General features: G+C 47.3%; 1 protein-coding gene across 1 annotated transcript in view; it reads left to right on the top strand.

Annotated features, from left to right (window-relative positions):
- NUFIP1 (nuclear FMR1 interacting protein 1) overlaps positions 1 to 22,937 on the top strand; it is a 333,972-nt gene that overhangs the window by 44,142 nt on the left and 266,893 nt on the right. The window contains exons 2-3 of the mRNA XM_085621822.1: positions 4,537 to 4,628; positions 12,087 to 12,191. Of these exons, the coding sequence (XP_085477948.1) occupies positions 4,537 to 4,628; positions 12,087 to 12,191 (197 nt within the window). The remainder of the gene's footprint in view (positions 1 to 4,536; positions 4,629 to 12,086; positions 12,192 to 22,937) is intronic.

The following is a 22,937-nucleotide window of genomic DNA, read 5'->3' as shown; positions in this document are numbered from 1 at the left end:
TGAAAGGGATGTAGGCACTTCTCACCATCAAGGCATCGGCTTCCACACTCAAAAAGGTACAGGGGCACAGTGGGCGTAATCCCAAGGGTGCAGGCCGCTGTTCAGTAAGTGCCCGAGTTTCCACAGCCAGAAGGGTGCCAGGGCACAACACACAGACGGCATTTCTTTAGTATTGCTGTTCGGAACGGTGCTGGTTCACAAATGCACTATTTAACTTGAATAAAAAACTTAATGCCGATTTTTAACAGTACCACCCCGTAAGAACTAATCCGACATCATCCCCAAAGAATGGCACCGGTCCTCGTTTTGTGGATGCAGTCTCTGCCTTATCTCCTTTCTGACAAAGCATTCATCATTGTGTCTTTCTTAAATTTTTTTGTATTTCAAATGATATTGCAAATATGTCACAAAAAAAATCACAACTGGACTCAAACCTTTCTTCTAAACTGTTTTCAAAGTGGCAATTGCACTGTGCTTATCAGTGTCTGGTACAGTGCAGTCAGCATAATGGAATTCCTTCCTTCCTGGCAACTTGCTCGCTCACCACCACAACCTCCACTGTAGCAGTAAGTTTCTTTTTCTGTGCAACATTATCTTTTATTGGCTACGCACTCCATTTCCCATACTTTTTCCCACATAACTTCCTTGGCAAAACGACAACTTTGGCAGAGCGCAGAAAAGGTACAGGATTTTATAAGGATTGTTTCTGCACACTTTCTCGCCATTCAAACATGATATGTATCCTACTGGTGGGCAGCGTGGGAAACTCACAGTGGGAAAAAAAATTCAGCTATCAGTGATCTAAATGATGCCCTTCCACTGGCACCAAATGGCCATCCTAAAATCATCCACACAGTTAGAAGGATGTTCAATTTGCATAGCTCTAACAAACAAACAAGGGAGGGCGAGGGTGAGACAGGCAGGGGAGAGAGAGAGAGAGAGTAGTGCAATGTCAACAAGCGCGCGTGGCCATGCTAATTGAAAACAGATGGCCCCTGCGCGCCGCTGCTCACTCCCGCAAGGTGGATGCCACCACAAGCACGAGAGCTTGAAAAGGGCAGACCGATTTCTAAAGGTCATCTAGAGCAGCACTGTGCTAGGCTCGACCTAAAAAAGGAGGTGGTTACAGTTGCTGTACTCCAATCCATTTTGACAGATCTGCATTACTTGTAAACACCACTAGATTGTGGTGTTGTCCAAGGATAACCACAGCAGGATCACAGACTCATTGAAAAGTATGTAACTTGTGGTGACCAATTAAAATGAAGAATGCAAACAGATATTGAAAATGGCTCCTGCTGACCAATAAGTGACTTAGTATTATGTAACATCCAATCGCCAGTTGATCAGTTCTTACAGTGCAAATTGGTGATTGATATCATGGCTGCACATGAGTTCCAGTAACAAAACGTTGGCAAAGCATGACAGAGATGGTATTCCCCTTTGTTTTTTTGCTGTTCTCTTTTTTAGGTCTCGCCTGAGCCAGTGCTTTAGCGCTGCTCTCGCGAGAGCTTTTGTAAAACGGGGATTTGGAAGTGCAAACCAGTGCTTTCAGGCCGCCAACTACAGTGCATGTGCGCCGGGCGCGGGCACCATTTGGCAGCCTGCGTGATCATTTTGCGGCCGCTTTGATGTTCTCAGTGAGCCGCGCGGCCACTGAGAACATCAAAGCGGCCGCGAAAGTGCACACCATTTGCCACCCCCTCCCTTATCCCACTTCCTGCTTGTTAAAGTACACTTTCCCTCTAAGCCCAGTCTTCATCAGCATGTACCTACACCATGCTGGCTCAAGAGAAGTAAACTGCACGTTTAAAAAAAGACACATATGCATCAGTTTGTAATAACGACACCGTTTGGGCAGCATGCAGGGGTTGAAAACATTGGCACACAGCATGCAGTGAGACTAACACAGCAAGCAGAACATACATGAAGGAAGACTGCAGCATGGTACAACATGTACTGGGCCACCACCTTCAACAAGAAGTCTTTGCAAAATCTGAGGAGAATCAATTCCCATGGGACAGAAAGGGGCCAACCACTTACTTGCAACAGGGCAGGTTTCTTCGTGTGAGTGCGATTTTTGCAGACTACTTAAGTGTTTTTCCCTTCCTACTATTAATATTCACGAAGCATACATGTCGTAATGGGCAAGCCTGCTCTCTCCTTAGAATACCAAACTTACTGCAATAGATTACCAGACAAATCGGAATAGAGGAACGCTGATCTCCTGTGCCTTACAAGTGCATACAGAAGCACTAGGTCACCGACACAGAAACGAGGCTGGCATATATCTTCTCCGTATTCATACATTACCTTACTTTTCACTTCAGTTAACTGAATCCTTGTGGAGCACGGAGCTTATTTGTTTCCGACTATCTGCAGCTGGGACTTGCATTCTGTGATAACTACTATGTGGTTACGATTACATTGTAATTACCACTGCTGTAATAATCATTTTGGCACGGTGACAAATCTGCACATAGAGGGAGAAAGGTTAAAAAAAAACTTATACTTTTTTTTTCTTTTAAGTCCCTTAGGAATAACTGTTGTATACATGCAACAGCAAAACAAAACAAGCATTTGCAATACAATAGGTCTCGTATTTACGCGAGTTTGAGCTATTGGCATTGCAAATAACAATACCTATTATTTTGGTTTTCGTTTTTAAAACTTAAATAAAGGGCTTTGTCATTTACAATGCCAATAGCTTAAACTCGCATTAATGCGAGACCTATTGCATTGCAAATGCTTATTACTAAATCTCCCTTTGCTATGGAGTGTGTAGTGACGGCTGTCTAAATTGCCGGTGTCTTGATACTAGACACCCGTTCATAGAGTTATTGTTTGTCTCATTCAGTACATGAGCTGAACCAGTTCAACTTTTAACTTGCTTGCGCTCTATGCCTAGCGTGGTCTGGGCCCCCAATTAGCTGCATGTAATGCAGCGTGTCTTCAGCCCTTTCGCCCGAATTTCAGTTGTACGTCTTGCACATCACAGTCAGTGCACGCACTTCACCAGCTGCATGTAACCCAGCGCGTCTTCAGTCCTTTCGGCCCGAATTCCCATTACGGTCAAAGGCACTTAACCCACAGGCTTGCGTACGAGCTCACGCGCTGTCATGGCGACTTGGTCAGCTGCCTAGCGCACAGGCTGACGTGCGGTCTCTTGGCCTAAATCAGCTACTTCACATACCGGCTGTCACGCTGGCACTCTTTCTTTCCCACCTATTTTTCAGTCACTGCCACGATGAGAACGCCGCATAAGTAATAATATGGATCTGACCTGTCACTGTCATAAATCCTCAAAGATCCACTAAATATCCACTGGCCTTGCTGCTTGCTTGGGTTCATGGTTGAGGTTTCCTTCACCTCTGGAACCTGACCTCTTGATGCCTGGCCTGATCCTCGCCAAAAATTTACTAATCAAAGATACCTCAAACTGCGTAGTGTATGATGATTTATTAAACAGAGGTAATACTGTAAAAACCCACATCGCAGTCCTGCCAGGCACAGCTGGTGAGCCAACTGCCAGATCCCCCATAGAACCCTCCTATGTAATAATTGAATGTATAGGTGTCAGTGAGCTGCAACCCTAGCCTAGCTGAGACTGCCTACGTACATTACAACAGAAGTGTTGTGAGTGGCTCCTTGTTAACTTAGTATACAGATCTGATCCATAGGATCAGTTGAGCAGATGAGGTTAATTTGTGGAAGGAGGCATACACAACATGAAATTATACATGGGCTGCTGTCAGTCACATGCCGTTTTCAACTCCAGGATTTCAAATGCTATCAGAGACAGCTGAAGCTTCTCTCTAGATTCTTTAATGTCAGTTGGAATACTTAATTATTGACAGCTGGTTATCTGTAGTTCTGTTTATTATTTTAGATATGGCAGAACCTTTTTGGCTTTATTTTTAGCTCTGCCTAGTTAAAAGGTAATGAAGGAATGTCCTACAGCGGCCATCCAAGTTTTTGTTTGCAGTGCACATGTTGTTTTAAAAAAGGCAATGTCTTTCTATTAGAACAGGGATGTCTGACATAGCTTTAAGTGCCGTGTATCAATGCAAGATTGTAAGCCAGTCCACATGAGCTATACATACATCAAACTCCTCTACATAGTCGTCTGTGATTCTGTAATTTGCTGTGTGGGAATCTCTTAAATCTTTCATTGGACAGCCCTTTGATAGGCTTTTATCATTTTGCCTTGTGTACATGCACACTGAGGGTTGAACAACCAGATGTAAAATACGAGAATATCCCAGTTTCATTATTTGGATTCAATCTTGTCTAATAGTTCTACCAACAGAGTCTTGGAGTGAAAGTGTGAGGATTAACAATATGTTCATAATATGTTTAGACCACTTCTCATTTTGGCACTTAAATGATTTCTCGTTACTATGACAACAGCTTGATGTCTCACATTGTACTCTGCCGAGAGGGCACAGAGATATCTCCGCATGCGGCAGAATTTGAGGTTGTCAGTTAGTTGATTAAAAAAAGTTTACGCCTTTTTATTATTATAATTTTTTTTAGTTGACCAAGGATATTTTGCCCAAGGAGGACAGACAGATGATGCAACACACGCTTTCTCCAATACTGATCAAGGTTGGACAAGGAAGAAAAAGGTATTATCCCTTACTACCATACAAAACACCATGTTTTGATTGCCTGCTGGTTGTTTTTGAAAATTGTGTAAGTCTCTGGTGATTACTCTTAAGTATGGTCCTTCATGACATTATTCATAAACTTCGCCCTTTTTGTATGGCAATAATTATACCAGACATTGTCAAATCCAGAAGCTCTTTTTTCTAGGTTGAAGTATTCCTTTGATTGGCGAATTTCTCATCATCTCTAAAGAAAATGTATGATTCTCTCTTATCATGAGGCTCCTCTCGTTGTGTGGGGCATGATGGGCCTTGTGATATGCTTGAATCTGTGGGCTAGGGAATGTGACAATGCACCTTTTCCGTATCTAAAAAGAAAATATGCATCTGTTGCTTATCCTGTGGCTGATGTTGACAGAAGTGGGCTTAGAAGTGTGGGTCTATGGTTGTGGTGCCTTGTATGAATAGTCACAGGGATACATTTGCTGTGCAAAGCTTGAGGGATAACAATACTTTATTTCTTCCTAAATACTCTGCATCTAGGCCACAAACATTTTGCTCCTTGGCTTTAAATGTATGTTCGGGGCATGTGAGTTGTAGATCGTATACTTTTGCATAGATCGCCATCTGGTGTTGGGCTTGGATGTTTGCACTTTGTTATTGTAGAAGTCTTTGTAGTCACAAGATAGGTGACTCCTCCTTTGGTTAGGAGTGCGCATGGGCATCGACTCCATCTCCAAAATTGTTTTTTTCTGCCATCGGGTTCGGATGTGATTTGCTGCGCTCCGGTTCGGTGTCTTATTCGATCCCCCTTCGACGCGCAAATCTCTCACCGTTCGATGGTATTGTTTCGATCGCGATCTTCTTCAACGCGTATCCCAAGAACCAACAAAATCTTCGAGTCCAGCCGATCGACGCCATCAAAACCAGCATATGGAAAGGGCTGCATTCAAATAATGCAAGTGTGGTGCCAATTTCCACACACAGATCTTCACGAGGTCTGCAACCTTTGCCTCTCTCCAGAACACGCGAGTCAACACTGCCAGGCCTGTGATTCCTTCAGGTCCAAGAAAACCATACGTGATCGCCGGGCTCGACGTCACGAAATGTCTAGATCAACCGTCTCTGCGCCGGACAACATCTTTGATGCAGGCCCCGATGATCCAGAACCAGAGATAGGAGATGAACAAGCCAGCGTCTCCAAAGCCGATAAATCGAACTCAGAAGACTAGACAATTACTCCAGGTCAACGGAGCGTGCGTACTGAGATCGATGCCCCTGCCCTGAAAAACACAAGGCTCTGGTAACACCTTCACCTTCGAGTCTGGGTCGACACCGTGACAATACTTCAGAAGCCCTGCCCCGAAGTTCACAAAGCCTTCAGGCATCTCTGGATCGAGCCAGCTACACCACGGTGCCGAGAAACCCAAGGTACTGTCGACACCAGACTCTTCAGCACCGAAACATGGTCAACCCAAGGCTTTGGATCCCAAAAAATATCTTAAACCTTCAGAGCCAAAGAAAATGTGGGAGTCGAAAACTCCACCTAAGCAGAAGGAGACTAAGACCCCTCCTAAAGCTAAAGACGACAAACCAAAGCACCACTCGGAGCCTAAGTCCTCGGTGCCAAAAAAAGACAGTGGATCAAAAGAACTGTTTCATCCGGATCCACCGGATCCTAAACAAAAAACTCTCCATATCGACTCTGTTACCGGTCAGGTCACATCTATACCATCTAAAAAGAGAAAATTAGACTCCTCAGAGACACCTGAGATACCGTTGAAGAAAAAAAGACTCCGCCACTTCACATATGAGGCCTTTCTCTCCACCTCCAAAGTTTCCAAACATAATACTCTCTCCAGCACACTCTCCAGTGCCTCCTCTTTCACCTGCATCACAAGATAATGATGAGGATATAGGGGATGGGGATGAGGACATAGACCCACCACATGATAATGATGATACTAATGAGGACACCCAAAGTATCCCACCTCATGACTTTTGGGATGATAATGTCCCAGATGTACCTCTGATCGCTCTAGGCCATCCATTCCCGATGACAACATAGAGTTTGCGCAACTTCTAAATAGAGCTGCACAATATCATGGGGTGCAACTCCACTCAGACCCTTTGGAGGAAGATTTTTTTATTGGAGACCTTCTCGCAGCCTCAAAAATCAACAAATACTCTCCCTATGCTAAAAGGGATAATTAAACATGCCCTTGTAGTTTTTAAAGATCCTGTCAGGGCTAGAGTGCTCAATCCTAGAATTGAAAAGAAATATAAATCCGCTCCAAGCGATCCAGCTTACATTAAGGGTCAACTCCCTCTGTATGCACTAGTAGTTGCAAATGTCCGTAAATGGGCAAATTCTCAAACCACAGGTGATGCCCCTCTGCCAGACAAAGAGTATAAATTATTGGACGCATCTGGTAAAAGGGTTGCGTCACAGGTGGCAAGTTTTTGGCATACTGCTAACTCACAGGCTTTACTAGCAAGGTATGACCGGGCTCATGATGAGCTTGAAAAGCTCATGTAACATCTTCTAGACCAATATAAAAGCAAGGCAAATGATCTCAAACAAGAGGGAAAGTTGATCACAAATACCTCTAATAAATGTACCCTTGATGCAACGGATTCTGCATCTCGCACAATTAATACAAGTGTGTTACTACGCAGACATGCATGGTTAAGCATATCTGGATTTAAACAGGAGGTTCAGTCTACCATCCTCAATCAACCTTTGGATCAGGAACACTTATTTGGACCTACTGTGGACACATCTTTGGAAAAGATGAAAAAGGACACAGAAACAGCCAAGTCTATGGGAGCTCTACAGGCAACAACTAGTATAGGTTCCTTTCATCGCTCCTCTTATAGGGGCGCCTCCAAAACCATTGGCACAGAAAACACCTCTTCCACCTATAAAAGCCCCACTCAAACTTCCTTAACAAAAGATATTTTAGAGGGACTTACAGAGGCAATAACAACAGAGGGAGAGGGCATGTTCTAACACCCGCAACTCCCCTACCACAAAACAGTGACTTCCCTCCACTCCCCCCAGACCATTCCACTCCGGTCAGAGCAAGACTACCACAGTTCCCACCTGCCTGGAATTCCATCACCACAGACAGGTGGCTGAGACAAATTATCCAGTATGGTTACTCCCTGGAACTCACTCCGACCCTCCCCCCACATACCTTACAGACAACGTTCGTAGTGGACGGTCAACATTGCCAGTTCAAACACCTTCCATTGGGAGTGACAACAGCACCCAGAGTCTTCACAAAATGTCTCGCAGTGGTAGCAGCCCACTTGAGAAGACAACACATTCATGTGTTTCCTTACCTGGACGACTGACCCATAAAAGCCAAGTCATGCAGCGACTGTGTACAACACACACACCATTCAGCTGCTGCACAACTTGAGATTCACAATAAACCTCACCAAGTCACATCTCCAACCGTCCCACACCCAACAGTATCTAGGTGCAACACTAGATACTTCCAAAGCCCCTACATACCCCAATCTGACCAGGATAGCCAGTATGCAAGCTCTCATAACAACATTTCAACCACAACACTCACTACCAGCTCGAGTGTTCATGCAGCTAATAGGGATGATGGCCTCTTGCATCTTAATTGTTCCTTATGCAAGACTCCAGATGCGTCCATTACAGGAATGTCTAGCACATCAGTGGAACCAAGCTCAAGGTCAACTTACAGATCTGGTGTTGGTGGACAGCCGCACACATCGCTCTCTGCAATGGTGGAACACACAAAATCTTTCCAAAGGCTGGCCGTTCTTAGACCCAGTTCCACAAATAGTGCTAACAGTGGACGCATCGCTCACCGGCTTGGGAACTCGTCTCTTAAACCATACCATTCAGGGTATGTGGACCCCTCAACAAAAACTCCTCCACATCAATCGCCTGGAGTTACTGGCCATATTTCTCGCTCTAAAATCATTTCAGATACACCTCGTAAGCAAAACTGTCCTCATCTGGACGGACATGACAGCAATGTACTATGTTCAAAAACGGGGGGGGGACACACTCTCTGCAGCTTTCACGCATAGCACAAAGCATATGGAGATGAACCATTCCTCAAAAAATATACCTCTTAGTTTGACATCTACCTGGGATACACAATCACATTGCGGATCTGCTCAGTCGCCAACAACAGCAGATTCACAAATGGGAACTTCATCTGCAAGTTCTTCATCCGTTTTTTCAAAAGTGGGGCCACCCAGACATTGATCTGTTTGCCACACATTTAAACACAAAATGCCTAAGCTTCCCCTCCAGGTATCCACACCCACTGTCCAAAGGCAATGCGATATGGATGAACTGGTCAGGCAGATTTGTGTACGCTTTTCCGCCTCTCCCGCTCATTCCGTTACTGGTGCGCAAGCTCAAAAATAGTCTCTCACAATGATCCTGATTGCTCCAACATGGGCCCTACAACCATGGTTCACAACACTGCTGGAACTCTCAGTAGTTCCACACCAAAGTTGCACCTTTCCCCAAAACTTCTCAGACAGAACCATGGAGAGATGAGACATCCAGATCCAGCTCAACTGAACCTAGTGATCTGGCTCCTGAAGTCTTAAGAGTTTGGTTACCTCAATCTCCCACCAGACTGCATGAACGCCATTAAAGAGACTAGACGTCCTAGCACTAGAGCATGCTATGCAGCTAAATGGAAAGATTTGTGATTTACTGCAATAACAACACAATCAATCCACTAGATGCTTCAATTCAAAACATTATTTGTTATCTCCTGCATCTACAAAGATGTAATCTGGCATACACATCCATATGATTACATCTTGCTGCTATAGCAGCTTACCTACAAAACAGACAACAGTTGTCATTGTTTAGGGTACCTGCCATCAAAGCATTCATGGATGGCCTTAAAAGGATAATTCCTCCCAAGAGTTCCACCCTCTCCAGTATGGAATGTAAACATTGTCCTTACTAGGCTCATGGGTCCCCCGTTTGAACCTTTACATAAATGTGAGTTCCTCACATGGAAAGTAGCTTTCCTTGTGGCGATCACATCTCTTAGAAGAGTGGGTGAACTCCAGGCATTAACCATACAAGAACCATTTTTGCAAATACATCACAACAAAGTGGTTCTTAGGACAAACCCTAAATTCTTACTTAAAGTAGTTTCAGCCTTTCACCTTAACCAGTCTGTTGAGCTCCCACCCCTTTTTCCTCAACCAGACTCAGTAGCAGAACGGTCTCTTCATACGCTTGACGTCAAAAGAGCTATTCTTTACTACATTGAAAGGAAAAAAACTTTCAGGAAAACTAAACAACTTTTTGTACCTTTCTCACCACCACACAAGGGCAATCCTATATCAAAAGCTGGAATTGCCAGGTGGATCGTTAAATGCATCCAAATATGCTACCAAAAAGCAAAGCGTACATTATCCGTTCTCCCTAGAGCGCATTCCACACGCAAGCTTGGGGCATCCATGGCATTCTTAGGAAACATCCCCGTGGATGACATTTGCAAAGCCGCAACATGGTCTACACCGCAAACTTTCACAAAACACTACTGTGTAGATGTGCATGCAAAACAACAAGCTAGTGTGGGCCAGGCTGTACTAAGAATACTTTTTCAAACTACTGCAACACATACAGGTTGCCACCGCTAAAACAGGACTGCTGTATAGTCTATACAAAAGCACCTAGTACATTGTTTGAGCCACCATTTACATTGCTTTGTATTTTTTATTGTACTGTGTGCTGTTCTTTGATTACTTTCTCTATACCATTACAAAGGGAACATTGCACCCCACATACTCCACGCGTTTCAGGGTTTAGTTTTGTGTATGCCAGGCCTCCTCTGTCTCCCTCCATCTGTGGAAAAGAAAACAGGCAGCCTGTTCGTTAATTTGAGCCAGTAGGTCCGACCATCACTTCTTTGTGGGGACTGAAAACATGTAGTCGCTCACGTGGGCGGAGGCCCCTTACAAAACTTTCTCACCCCATCTCCGCTGACATTAAATGGGGATCGCCAAGTGTAGAACTTTTACGTCTGAATAATTGGTTGCAATCACTACGAGGTTACTTGCTATATCTGACGAGCGGTCAATCACATTTAAGGGAGAGGGCATTGTTATTGGCATGATGGGGCTGAAACATGCACTTGATTGTAAGAGGTTGATGAACTGAGTATTAGGGTATAGAGGGTTTGGAGAGAGATTTTGTAGTTGCTAACACAGTAGGCCTTAAAACATGCATGACCAATGAGCACACGTTTCTTTCTCTGTAACATAGAAAAATATTGTGCATTAGTTTAAACTTAATAGCTTGCTGATCTGTTTTGTATTTCCATGGCTTACAAGATATAATAAAATGATAGATAGGGTGTTGAAACTTTTCAAACACTCATCCGAGTCACGGATCTGGGTTTAATCTATCATGATTTTGCTTGCCACGTCACCCCAGTTTGGACCCAGCCATGTGCAAATCAGTCTTGACCCTGCTCGCCATGGGAACAGTCCAGACCGAACTGCTAGGCCATGTCCTCCATGGGCCAGAAATCACCATCCTGGGACCAGTTTCAGGGTATCCTCCCTCATCGGTCCGGGTAGCTTGAATACAGTGGTGCAGTGAGCATACCGTTTTTGATGGAGACACCTCGGTCTTTTCGTGCTGAGCACTTTGTTGCTCAATCCAATAATTTGGTTATTTGATTATGCTCTTTTAATTTGGCTTGCACATGGTTTCTTTAGGCAGTTTTAAGTGCCAGAAGCACACTATTTTACTGTTTATTGGTACTAATTTTACTGGACACATTACCACAGTAATGTTAATTTACCAAATAAATCTAATAGTATGAAAATACCAAGTGAGTGCCTTTGGTGAAACTCTTTGCAGCTATGTTTCTGAGTCCACTTTGCCTCCTACTGATCCTGCAGATAGACTCTTGGTAGAACAGAATCACTGACAAAAGCATTAAGAGAGAAAATCAGGGCAGAGGCATGGATAGAGAGAGGAGGAGTAGAAAGGAGACACAGTGGTAGGGGTAGGAAAGAGAGGTAAGTCAAAGAGGTAGATGGGATCACTAGGTGAGTATAGCACAAAACAACATGGGCATGTTTGTTATCTGTGGTGGAAGACGACCCAGACTATCAACTACCTCAAGCACCTGCCATTGCACTTTATGAAAAACACATGTATAAGAAAGCACAACGTATTTCTAACAATTCACTTCCCCTCTATATTCCTTCCTATGATGTATGTGGATGTGTTTTTTTAGAAAAATACAATTATCGCCTAATTTTTAGCAACTTTGCATTTCAGTAATCTTCAGCAAAAAACAGTACTGTTGTCTTTGTTTTCTTTAATGCACTCATCTTTTTTTTTTTTTCTCTTTCTTCATCATGTGAAAGTAGTATTTTTTTTATAATTCAACACCCTTTGAAAATTGCTCTTAAACATGTGTATTGTTTGTTTGACAGAATAAAAAGAGGAAAGAACCCAATTATTCTCATTTTTGTGATACTTGCGACCGTGGCTTTAAAAACCAGGAAGCATATGATGAACACATCTCACAGCATACCAAGGTAAGGCAGCATGTGACGACGTGTCTAGTCTTTTTGTATGATTCTGCTTGCTTGTTTTATTTTCCTCCTTCATGTTACTGGGCACTGGAAAAAATTGAAGGAGCGACAGTCACAGTCTAGGTTTTTAAAGTGATATAGGGAAAGTGTTACAGCTTCCCAATAAGTAAACAGAGATTTCAATGATTTGCGTGCACACTGTATTCCAGTCAGTTACCCAGTCACCTTTGTCTGTCCTTCATTTCCTATGCCACTTTTCCACTCCACCTGGTTTATAGATGTTTATTTCTGCTTTGAGAGGAAATGCATGTTTAAAAAAGAATATTTTGCTCTGTACTTAAGTTTGAGAAACATGTTTGTTCAGTTGTAATTAATGTATGTGCTATTCTTAAATAAGCTATAGTTCGAAAGAAAATATCATAAAAAACCTATAATGACTTGGGCATTTAAGAAATGAATTTAAGTTTTAAGTACGTTTACGGTGTCATAAGCATACATCTGTTTAGGTCTCGCGTAGACAGCGCTTGCGCTGTCTCTCAGACATGATGTGTTCAGAGTGTGAGTGTTTGTTCACTCTTTTAATCTGCGTTAAGCGTGAACTATTTTACCATAGTAGGGGATTTCAACTTCTATTTAGAAGACGGGTCGGATAACGACACAGCAGCCCTTTTAGACACACTGGGGACCATAGGATTGGCACAAATGGTGCTTAAACCTACACATGATGTTACAACAAACAAATGATGGACGGAATGCTGACAATGCATACATTCTCCCCCAGTCAAGAGATCTGGGTTAAATCCATCGTTCTCTTGCCCACTACGCCACCCCAGTTTAGACATGGCCATATGCAAATCAGTCTTGACCCTGTGCCTCATGGGAACAGTCCAGCCCGAACTGCCAAGCCATGTCTTCCCTGGACCGGAATCAAGCATCCTAGGACCGGTTTCTGGCTATCAGCCGTCATCAGCCAGGATAGCTGGACTCCAGTGGCGTAGTGAGCATGGGTCCCACGTCTGGGAATACCCATCCCACTTAGGGCGAAAAGCGTTACAACAAACAAATGATGGACGGAATGCTGACAATGCATACATTCTCCCCCAGTCAAGAGATCTGGGTTAAATCCATCGTTCTCTTGCCCACTACGCCACCCCAGTTTAGACATGGCCATATGCAAATCAGTCTTGACCCTGTGCCTCATGGGAACAGTCCAGCCCGAACTGCCAAGCCATGTCTTCCCTGGACCGGAATCAAGCATCCTAGGACCGGTTTCTGGCTATCAGCCGTCATCAGCCAGGATAGCTGGACTCCAGTGGCGTAGTGAGCATGGGTCCCACGTCTGGGAATACCCATCCCACTTAGGGCGAAAAGCGTTACAACAAACAAATGATGGACGGAATGCTGACAATGCATACATTCTCCCCCAGTCAAGAGATCTGGGTTAAATCCATCGTTCTCTTGCCCACTACGCCATCCCAGTTTAGACATGGCCATATGCAAATCAGTCTTGACCCTGTGCCTCATGGGAACAGTCCAGCCCGAACTGCCAAGCCATGTCTTCCCTGGACCGGAATCAAGCATCCTAGGACCGGTTTCTGGCTATCAGCCGTCATCAGCCAGGATAGCTGGACTCCAGTGGCGTAGTGAGCATGGGTCCCACGTCTGGGAATACCCATCCCACTTAGGGCGAAAAGCGTTACAACAAACAAATGATGGACGGAATGCTGACAATGCATACATTCTCCCCCAGTCAAGAGATCTGGGTTAAATCCATCGTTCTCTTGCCCACTACGCCACCCCAGTTTAGACATGGCCATATGCAAATCAGTCTTGACCCTGTGCCTCATGGGAACAGTCCAGCCCGAACTGCCAAGCCATGTCTTCCCTGGACCGGAATCAAGCATCCTAGGACCGGTTTCTGGCTATCAGCCGTCATCAGCCAGGATAGCTGGACTCCAGTGGCGTAGTGAGCATGGGTCCCACGTCTGGGAATACCCATCCCACTTAGGGCGAAAAGCGTTACAACAAACAAATGATGGACGGAATGCTGACAATGCATACATTCTCCCCCAGTCAAGAGATCTGGGTTAAATCCATCGTTCTCTTGCCCACTACGCCACCCCAGTTTAGACATGGCCATATGCAAATCAGTCTTGACCCTGTGCCTCATGGGAACAGTCCAGCCCGAACTGCCAAGCCATGTCTTCCCTGGACCGGAATCAAGCATCCTAGGACCGGTTTCTGGCTATCAGCCGTCATCAGCCAGGATAGCTGGACTCCAGTGGCGTAGTGAGCATGGGTCCCACGTCTGGGAATACCCATCCCACTTAGGGCGAAAAGCGTTACAACAAACAAATGATGGACGGAATGCTGACAATGCATACATTCTCCCCCAGTCAAGAGATCTGGGTTAAATCCATCGTTCTCTTGCCCACTACGCCACCCCAGTTTAGACATGGCCATATGCAAATCAGTCTTGACCCTGTGCCTCATGGGAACAGTCCAGCCCGAACTGCCAAGCCATGTCTTCCCTGGACCGGAATCAAGCATCCTAGGACCGGTTTCTGGCTATCAGCCGTCATCAGCCAGGATAGCTGGACTCCAGTGGCGTAGTGAGCATGGGTCCCACGTCTGGGAATACCCATCCCACTTAGGGCGAAAAGCGTTACAACAAACAAATGATGGACGGAATGCTGACAATGCATACATTCTCCCCCAGTCAAGAGATCTGGGTTAAATCCATCGTTCTCTTGCCCACTACGCCACCCCAGTTTAGACATGGCCATATGCAAATCAGTCTTGACCCTGTGCCTCATGGGAACAGTCCAGCCCGAACTGCCAAGCCATGTCTTCCCTGGACCGGAATCAAGCATCCTAGGACCGGTTTCTGGCTATCAGCCGTCATCAGCCAGGATAGCTGGACTCCAGTGGCGTAGTGAGCATGGGTCCCACGTCTGGGAATACCCATCCCACTTAGGGCGAAAAGCGTTACAACAAACAAATGATGGACGGAATGCTGACAATGCATACATTCTCCCCCAGTCAAGAGATCTGGGTTAAATCCATCGTTCTCTTGCCCACTACGCCACCCCAGTTTAGACATGGCCATATGCAAATCAGTCTTGACCCTGTGCCTCATGGGAACAGTCCAGCCCGAACTGCCAAGCCATGTCTTCCCTGGACCGGAATCAAGCATCCTAGGACCGGTTTCTGGCTATCAGCCGTCATCAGCCAGGATAGCTGGACTCCAGTGGCGTAGTGAGCATGGGTCCCACGTCTGGGAATACCCATCCCACTTAGGGCGAAAAGCGTTACAACAAACAAATGATGGACGGAATGCTGACAATGCATACATTCTCCCCCAGTCAAGAGATCTGGGTTAAATCCATCGTTCTCTTGCCCACTACGCCACCCCAGTTTAGACATGGCCATATGCAAATCAGTCTTGACCCTGTGCCTCATGGGAACAGTCCAGCCCGAACTGCCAAGCCATGTCTTCCCTGGACCGGAATCAAGCATCCTAGGACCGGTTTCTGGCTATCAGCCGTCATCAGCCAGGATAGCTGGACTCCAGTGGCGTAGTGAGCATGGGTCCCACGTCTGGGAATACCCATCCCACTTAGGGCGAAAAGCGTTACAACAAACAAATGATGGACGGAATGCTGACAATGCATACATTCTCCCCCAGTCAAGAGATCTGGGTTAAATCCATCGTTCTCTTGCCCACTACGCCACCCCAGTTTAGACATGGCCATATGCAAATCAGTCTTGACCCTGTGCCTCATGGGAACAGTCCAGCCCGAACTGCCAAGCCATGTCTTCCCTGGACCGGAATCAAGCATCCTAGGACCGGTTTCTGGCTATCAGCCGTCATCAGCCAGGATAGCTGGACTCCAGTGGCGTAGTGAGCATGGGTCCCACGTCTGGGAATACCCATCCCACTTAGGGCGAAAAGCGTTACAACAAACAAATGATGGACGGAATGCTGACAATGCATACATTCTCCCCCAGTCAAGAGATCTGGGTTAAATCCATCGTTCTCTTGCCCACTACGCCACCCCAGTTTAGACATGGCCATATGCAAATCAGTCTTGACCCTGTGCCTCATGGGAACAGTCCAGCCCGAACTGCCAAGCCATGTCTTCCCTGGACCGGAATCAAGCATCCTAGGACCGGTTTCTGGCTATCAGCCGTCATCAGCCAGGATAGCTGGACTCCAGTGGCGTAGTGAGCATGGGTCCCACGTCTGGGAATACCCATCCCACTTAGGGCGAAAAGCGTTACAACAAACAAATGATGGACGGAATGCTGACAATGCATACATTCTCCCCCAGTCAAGAGATCTGGGTTAAATCCATCGTTCTCTTGCCCACTACGCCACCCCAGTTTAGACATGGCCATATGCAAATCAGTCTTGACCCTGTGCCTCATGGGAACAGTCCAGCCCGAACTGCCAAGCCATGTCTTCCCTGGACCGGAATCAAGCATCCTAGGACCGGTTTCTGGCTATCAGCCGTCATCAGCCAGGATAGCTGGACTCCAGTGGCGTAGTGAGCATGGGTCCCACGTCTGGGAATACCCATCCCACTTAGGGCGAAAAGCGTTACAACAAACAAATGATGGACGGAATGCTGACAATGCATACATTCTCCCCCAGTCAAGAGATCTGGGTTAAATCCATCGTTCTCTTGCCCACTACGCCACCCCAGTTTAGACATGGCCATATGCAAATCAGTCTTGACCCTGTGCCTCATGGGAACAGTCCAGCCCGAACTGCCAAGCCATGTCTTCCCTGGACCGGAATCAAGCATCCTAGGACCGGTTTCTGGCTATCAGCCGTCATCAGCCAGGATAGCTGGACTCCAGTGGCGTAGTGAGCATGGGTCCCACGTCTGGGAATACCCATCCCACTTAGGGCGAAAAGCGTTACAACAAACAAATGATGGACGGAATGCTGACAATGCATACATTCTCCCCCAGTCAAGAGATCTGGGTTAAATCCATCGTTCTCTTGCCCACTACGCCACCCCAGTTTAGACATGGCCATATGCAAATCAGTCTTGACCCTGTGCCTCATGGGAACAGTCCAGCCCGAACTGCCAAGCCATGTCTTCCCTGGACCGGAATCAAGCATCCTAGGACCGGTTTCTGGCTATCAGCCGTCATCAGCCAGGATAGCTGGACTCCAGTGGCGTAGTGAGCATGGGTCCCACGTCTGGGAATACCCATCCCACTTAGGGCGAAAAGCGTTACAACAAACAAATGATGGACGGAATGCTGACAATGCATACATTCTCCCCCAGTCAAGAGATCTGGGTTAAATCCATCGTTCTCTTGCCCACTACGCCACCCCAGTTTAGACATGGCCATATGCAAATCAGTCTTGACCCTGTGCCTCATGGGAACAGTCCAGCCCGAACTGCCAAGCCATGTCTTCCCTGGACCGGAATCAAGCATCCTAGGACCGGTTTCTGGCTATCAGCCGTCATCAGCCAGGATAGCTGGACTCCAGTGGCGTAGTGAGCATGGGTCCCACGTCTGGGAATACCCATCCCACTTAGGGCGAAAAGCGTTACAACAAACAAATGATGGACGGAATGCTGACAATGCATACATTCTCCCCCAGTCAAGAGATCTGGGTTAAATCCATCGTTCTCTTGCCCACTACGCCACCCCAGTTTAGACATGGCCATATGCAAATCAGTCTTGACCCTGTGCCTCATGGGAACAGTCCAGCCCGAACTGCCAAGCCATGTCTTCCCTGGACCGGAATCAAGCATCCTAGGACCGGTTTCTGGCTATCAGCCGTCATCAGCCAGGATAGCTGGACTCCAGTGGCGTAGTGAGCATGGGTCCCACGTCTGGGAATACCCATCCCACTTAGGGCGAAAAGCGTTACAACAAACAAATGATGGACGGAATGCTGACAATGCATACATTCTCCCCCAGTCAAGAGATCTGGGTTAAATCCATCGTTCTCTTGCCCACTACGCCACCCCAGTTTAGACATGGCCATATGCAAATCAGTCTTGACCCTGTGCCTCATGGGAACAGTCCAGCCCGAACTGCCAAGCCATGTCTTCCCTGGACCGGAATCAAGCATCCTAGGACCGGTTTCTGGCTATCAGCCGTCATCAGCCAGGATAGCTGGACTCCAGTGGCGTAGTGAGCATGGGTCCCACGTCTGGGAATACCCATCCCACTTAGGGCGAAAAGCGTTACAACAAACAAATGATGGACGGAATGCTGACAATGCATACATTCTCCCCCAGTCAAGAGATCTGGGTTAAATCCATCGTTCTCTTGCCCACTACGCCACCCCAGTTTAGACATGGCCATATGCAAATCAGTCTTGACCCTGTGCCTCATGGGAACAGTCCAGCCCGAACTGCCAAGCCATGTCTTCCCTGGACCGGAATCAAGCATCCTAGGACCGGTTTCTGGCTATCAGCCGTCATCAGCCAGGATAGCTGGACTCCAGTGGCGTAGTGAGCATGGGTCCCACGTCTGGGAATACCCATCCCACTTAGGGCGAAAAGCGTTACAACAAACAAATGATGGACGGAATGCTGACAATGCATACATTCTCCCCCAGTCAAGAGATCTGGGTTAAATCCATCGTTCTCTTGCCCACTACGCCACCCCAGTTTAGACATGGCCATATGCAAATCAGTCTTGACCCTGTGCCTCATGGGAACAGTCCAGCCCGAACTGCCAAGCCATGTCTTCCCTGGACCGGAATCAAGCATCCTAGGACCGGTTTCTGGCTATCAGCCGTCATCAGCCAGGATAGCTGGACTCCAGTGGCGTAGTGAGCATGGGTCCCACGTCTGGGAATACCCATCCCACTTAGGGCGAAAAGCGTTACAACAAACAAATGATGGACGGAATGCTGACAATGCATACATTCTCCCCCAGTCAAGAGATCTGGGTTAAATCCATCGTTCTCTTGCCCACTACGCCACCCCAGTTTAGACATGGCCATATGCAAATCAGTCTTGACCCTGTGCCTCATGGGAACAGTCCAGCCCGAACTGCCAAGCCATGTCTTCCCTGGACCGGAATCAAGCATCCTAGGACCGGTTTCTGGCTATCAGCCGTCATCAGCCAGGATAGCTGGACTCCAGTGGCGTAGTGAGCATGGGTCCCACGTCTGGGAATACCCATCCCACTTAGGGCGAAAAGCGTTACAACAAACAAATGATGGACGGAATGCTGACAATGCATACATTCTCCCCCAGTCAAGAGATCTGGGTTAAATCCATCGTTCTCTTGCCCACTACGCCACCCCAGTTTAGACATGGCCATATGCAAATCAGTCTTGACCCTGTGCCTCATGGGAACAGTCCAGCCCGAACTGCCAAGCCATGTCTTCCCTGGACCGGAATCAAGCATCCTAGGACCGGTTTCTGGCTATCAGCCGTCATCAGCCAGGATAGCTGGACTCCAGTGGCGTAGTGAGCATGGGTCCCACGTCTGGGAATACCCATCCCACTTAGGGCGAAAAGCGTTACAACAAACAAATGATGGACGGAATGCTGACAATGCATACATTCTCCCCCAGTCAAGAGATCTGGGTTAAATCCATCGTTCTCTTGCCCACTACGCCACCCCAGTTTAGACATGGCCATATGCAAATCAGTCTTGACCCTGTGCCTCATGGGAACAGTCCAGCCCGAACTGCCAAGCCATGTCTTCCCTGGACCGGAATCAAGCATCCTAGGACCGGTTTCTGGCTATCAGCCGTCATCAGCCAGGATAGCTGGACTCCAGTGGCGTAGTGAGCATGGGTCCCACGTCTGGGAATACCCATCCCACTTAGGGCGAAAAGCGTTACAACAAACAAATGATGGACGGAATGCTGACAATGCATACATTCTCCCCCAGTCAAGAGATCTGGGTTAAATCCATCGTTCTCTTGCCCACTACGCCACCCCAGTTTAGACATGGCCATATGCAAATCAGTCTTGACCCTGTGCCTCATGGGAACAGTCCAGCCCGAACTGCCAAGCCATGTCTTCCCTGGACCGGAATCAAGCATCCTAGGACCGGTTTCTGGCTATCAGCCGTCATCAGCCAGGATAGCTGGACTCCAGTGGCGTAGTGAGCATGGGTCCCACGTCTGGGAATACCCATCCCACTTAGGGCGAAAAGCGTTACAACAAACAAATGATGGACGGAATGCTGACAATGCATACATTCTCCCCCAGTCAAGAGATCTGGGTTAAATCCATCGTTCTCTTGCCCACTACGCCACCCCAGTTTAGACATGGCCATATGCAAATCAGTCTTGACCCTGTGCCTCATGGGAACAGTCCAGCCCGAACTGCCAAGCCATGTCTTCCCTGGACCGGAATCAAGCATCCTAGGACCGGTTTCTGGCTATCAGCCGTCATCAGCCAGGATAGCTGGACTCCAGTGGCGTAGTGAGCATGGGTCCCACGTCTGGGAATACCCATCCCACTTAGGGCGAAAAGCGTTACAACAAATGATGGACGGAATGCTGACAATGCATACATTCTCCCCCAGTCAAGAGATCTGGGTTAAATCCATCGTTCTCTTGCCCACTACGCCACCCCAGTTTAGACATGGCCATATGCAAATCAGTCTTGACCCTGTGCCTCATGGGAACAGTCCAGCCCGAACTGCCAAGCCATGTCTTCCCTGGACCGGAATCAAGTATCCTAGGACCGGTTTCTGGCTATCAGCCGTCATCAGCCAGGATAGCTGGACTCCAGTGGCGTAGTGAGCATGGGTCCCACGTCTGGGAATACCCATCCCACTTAGGGCGAAAAGCGTTACAACAAACAAATGATGGACGGAATGCTGACAATGCATACATTCTCCCCCAGTCAAGAGATCTGGGTTAAATCCATCGTTCTCTTGCCCACTACGCCACCCCAGTTTAGACATGGCCATATGCAAATCAGTCTTGACCCTGTGCCTCATGGGAACAGTCCAGCCCGAACTGCCAAGTTGTCAGCATTCCGTCCATCATTTGTTTGTTGTAACGCTTTTCGCCCTAAGTGGGATGGGTATTCCCAGACGTGGGACCCGTGCTCACTACGCCACTGGAGTCAAGCTATCCTGGCTGATGACGGCTGATAGCCAGAAACCGGTCCTAGGATGCTTGATTCCGGTCCAGGGAAGACATGGCTTGGCAGTTTGGGCTGGACTGTTCCCATGAGGCACAGGGTCAAGACTGTTTTGCATATGGCCATGTCTGAACTGGGGTGGTGTAGTGGGCAAAAGAACGATGGATTTAACCCAGATCTCTTGACTGGGGGAGAATGTATGCATTGTCAGCATTCCGTCCATCATTTGTTTGTTGTAACGCTTTTCGCCCTAAGTGGGATGGGTATTCCCAGACGTGGGACCCGTGCTCACTACGCCACTGGAGTCAAGCTATCCTGGCTGATGACGGCTGATAGCCAGAAACCGGTCCTAGGATGCTTGATTCCGGTCCAGGGAAGACATGGCTTGGCAGTTTGGGCTGGACTGTTCCCATGAGGCACAGGGTCAAGACTGTTTTGCATATGGCCATGTCTGAACTGGGGTGGTGTAGTGGGCAAAAGAACGATGGATTTAACCCAGATCTCTTGACTGGGGGAGAATGTATGCATTGTCAGCATTCCGTCCATCATTTGTTTGTTGTAACGCTTTTCGCCCTAAGTGGGATGGGTATTCCCAGACGTGGGACCCGTGCTCACTACGCCACTGGAGTCAAGCTATCCTGGCTGATGACGGCTGATAGCCAGAAACCGGTCCTAGGATGCTTGATTCCGGTCCAGGGAAGACATGGCTTGGCAGTTTGGGCTGGACTGTTCCCATGAGGCACAGGGTCAAGACTGTTTTGCATATGGCCATGTCTGAACTGGGGTGGTGTAGTGGGCAAAAGAACGATGGATTTAACCCAGATCTCTTGACTGGGGGAGAATGTATGCATTGTCAGCATTCCGTCCATCATTTGCTTGTTGTAACGCTTTTCGCCCTAAGTGGGATGGGTATTCCCAGACGTGGGACCCGTGCTCACTACGCCACTGGAGTCAAGCTATCCTGGCTGATGACGGCTGATAGCCAGAAACCGGTCCTAGGATGCTTGATTCCGGTCCAGGGAAGACATGGCTTGGCAGTTTGGGCTGGACTGTTCCCATGAGGCACAGGGTCAAGACTGTTTTGCATATGGCCATGTCTGAACTGGGGTGGTGTAGTGGGCAAAAGAACGATGGATTTAACCCAGATCTCTTGACTGGGGGAGAATGTATGCATTGTCAGCATTCCGTCCATCATTTGTTTGTTGTAACGCTTTTCGCCCTAAGTGGGATGGGTATTCCCAGATGTGGGACCCGTGCTCACTACGCCACTGGAGTCAAGCTATCCTGGCTGATGACGGCTGATAGCCAGAAACCGGTCCTAGGATGCTTGATTCCGGTCCAGGGAAGACATGGCTTGGCAGTTTGGGCTGGACTGTTCCCATGAGGCACAGGGTCAAGACTGTTTTGCATATGGCCATGTCTGAACTGGGGTGGTGTAGTGGGCAAAAGAACGATGGATTTAACCCAGATCTCTTGACTGGGGGAGAATGTATGCATTGTCAGCATTCCGTCCATCATTTGTTTGTTGTAACGCTTTTCGCCCTAAGTGGGATGGGTATTCCCAGACGTGGGACCCGTGCTCACTACGCCACTGGAGTCAAGCTATCCTGGCTGATGACGGCTGATAGCCAGAAACCGGTCCTAGGATGCTTGA

Source organism: Triturus cristatus, chromosome 8 (genome assembly GCF_964204655.1).
Source record: "Triturus cristatus chromosome 8, aTriCri1.1, whole genome shotgun sequence".
In the NCBI taxonomy this organism is placed as follows: domain Eukaryota; kingdom Metazoa; phylum Chordata; class Amphibia; order Caudata; family Salamandridae; genus Triturus; species Triturus cristatus.
The sequence above is the reverse complement of the archived record's forward strand: the minus strand, read 5'-3'. Positions and strand labels throughout refer to the sequence as shown.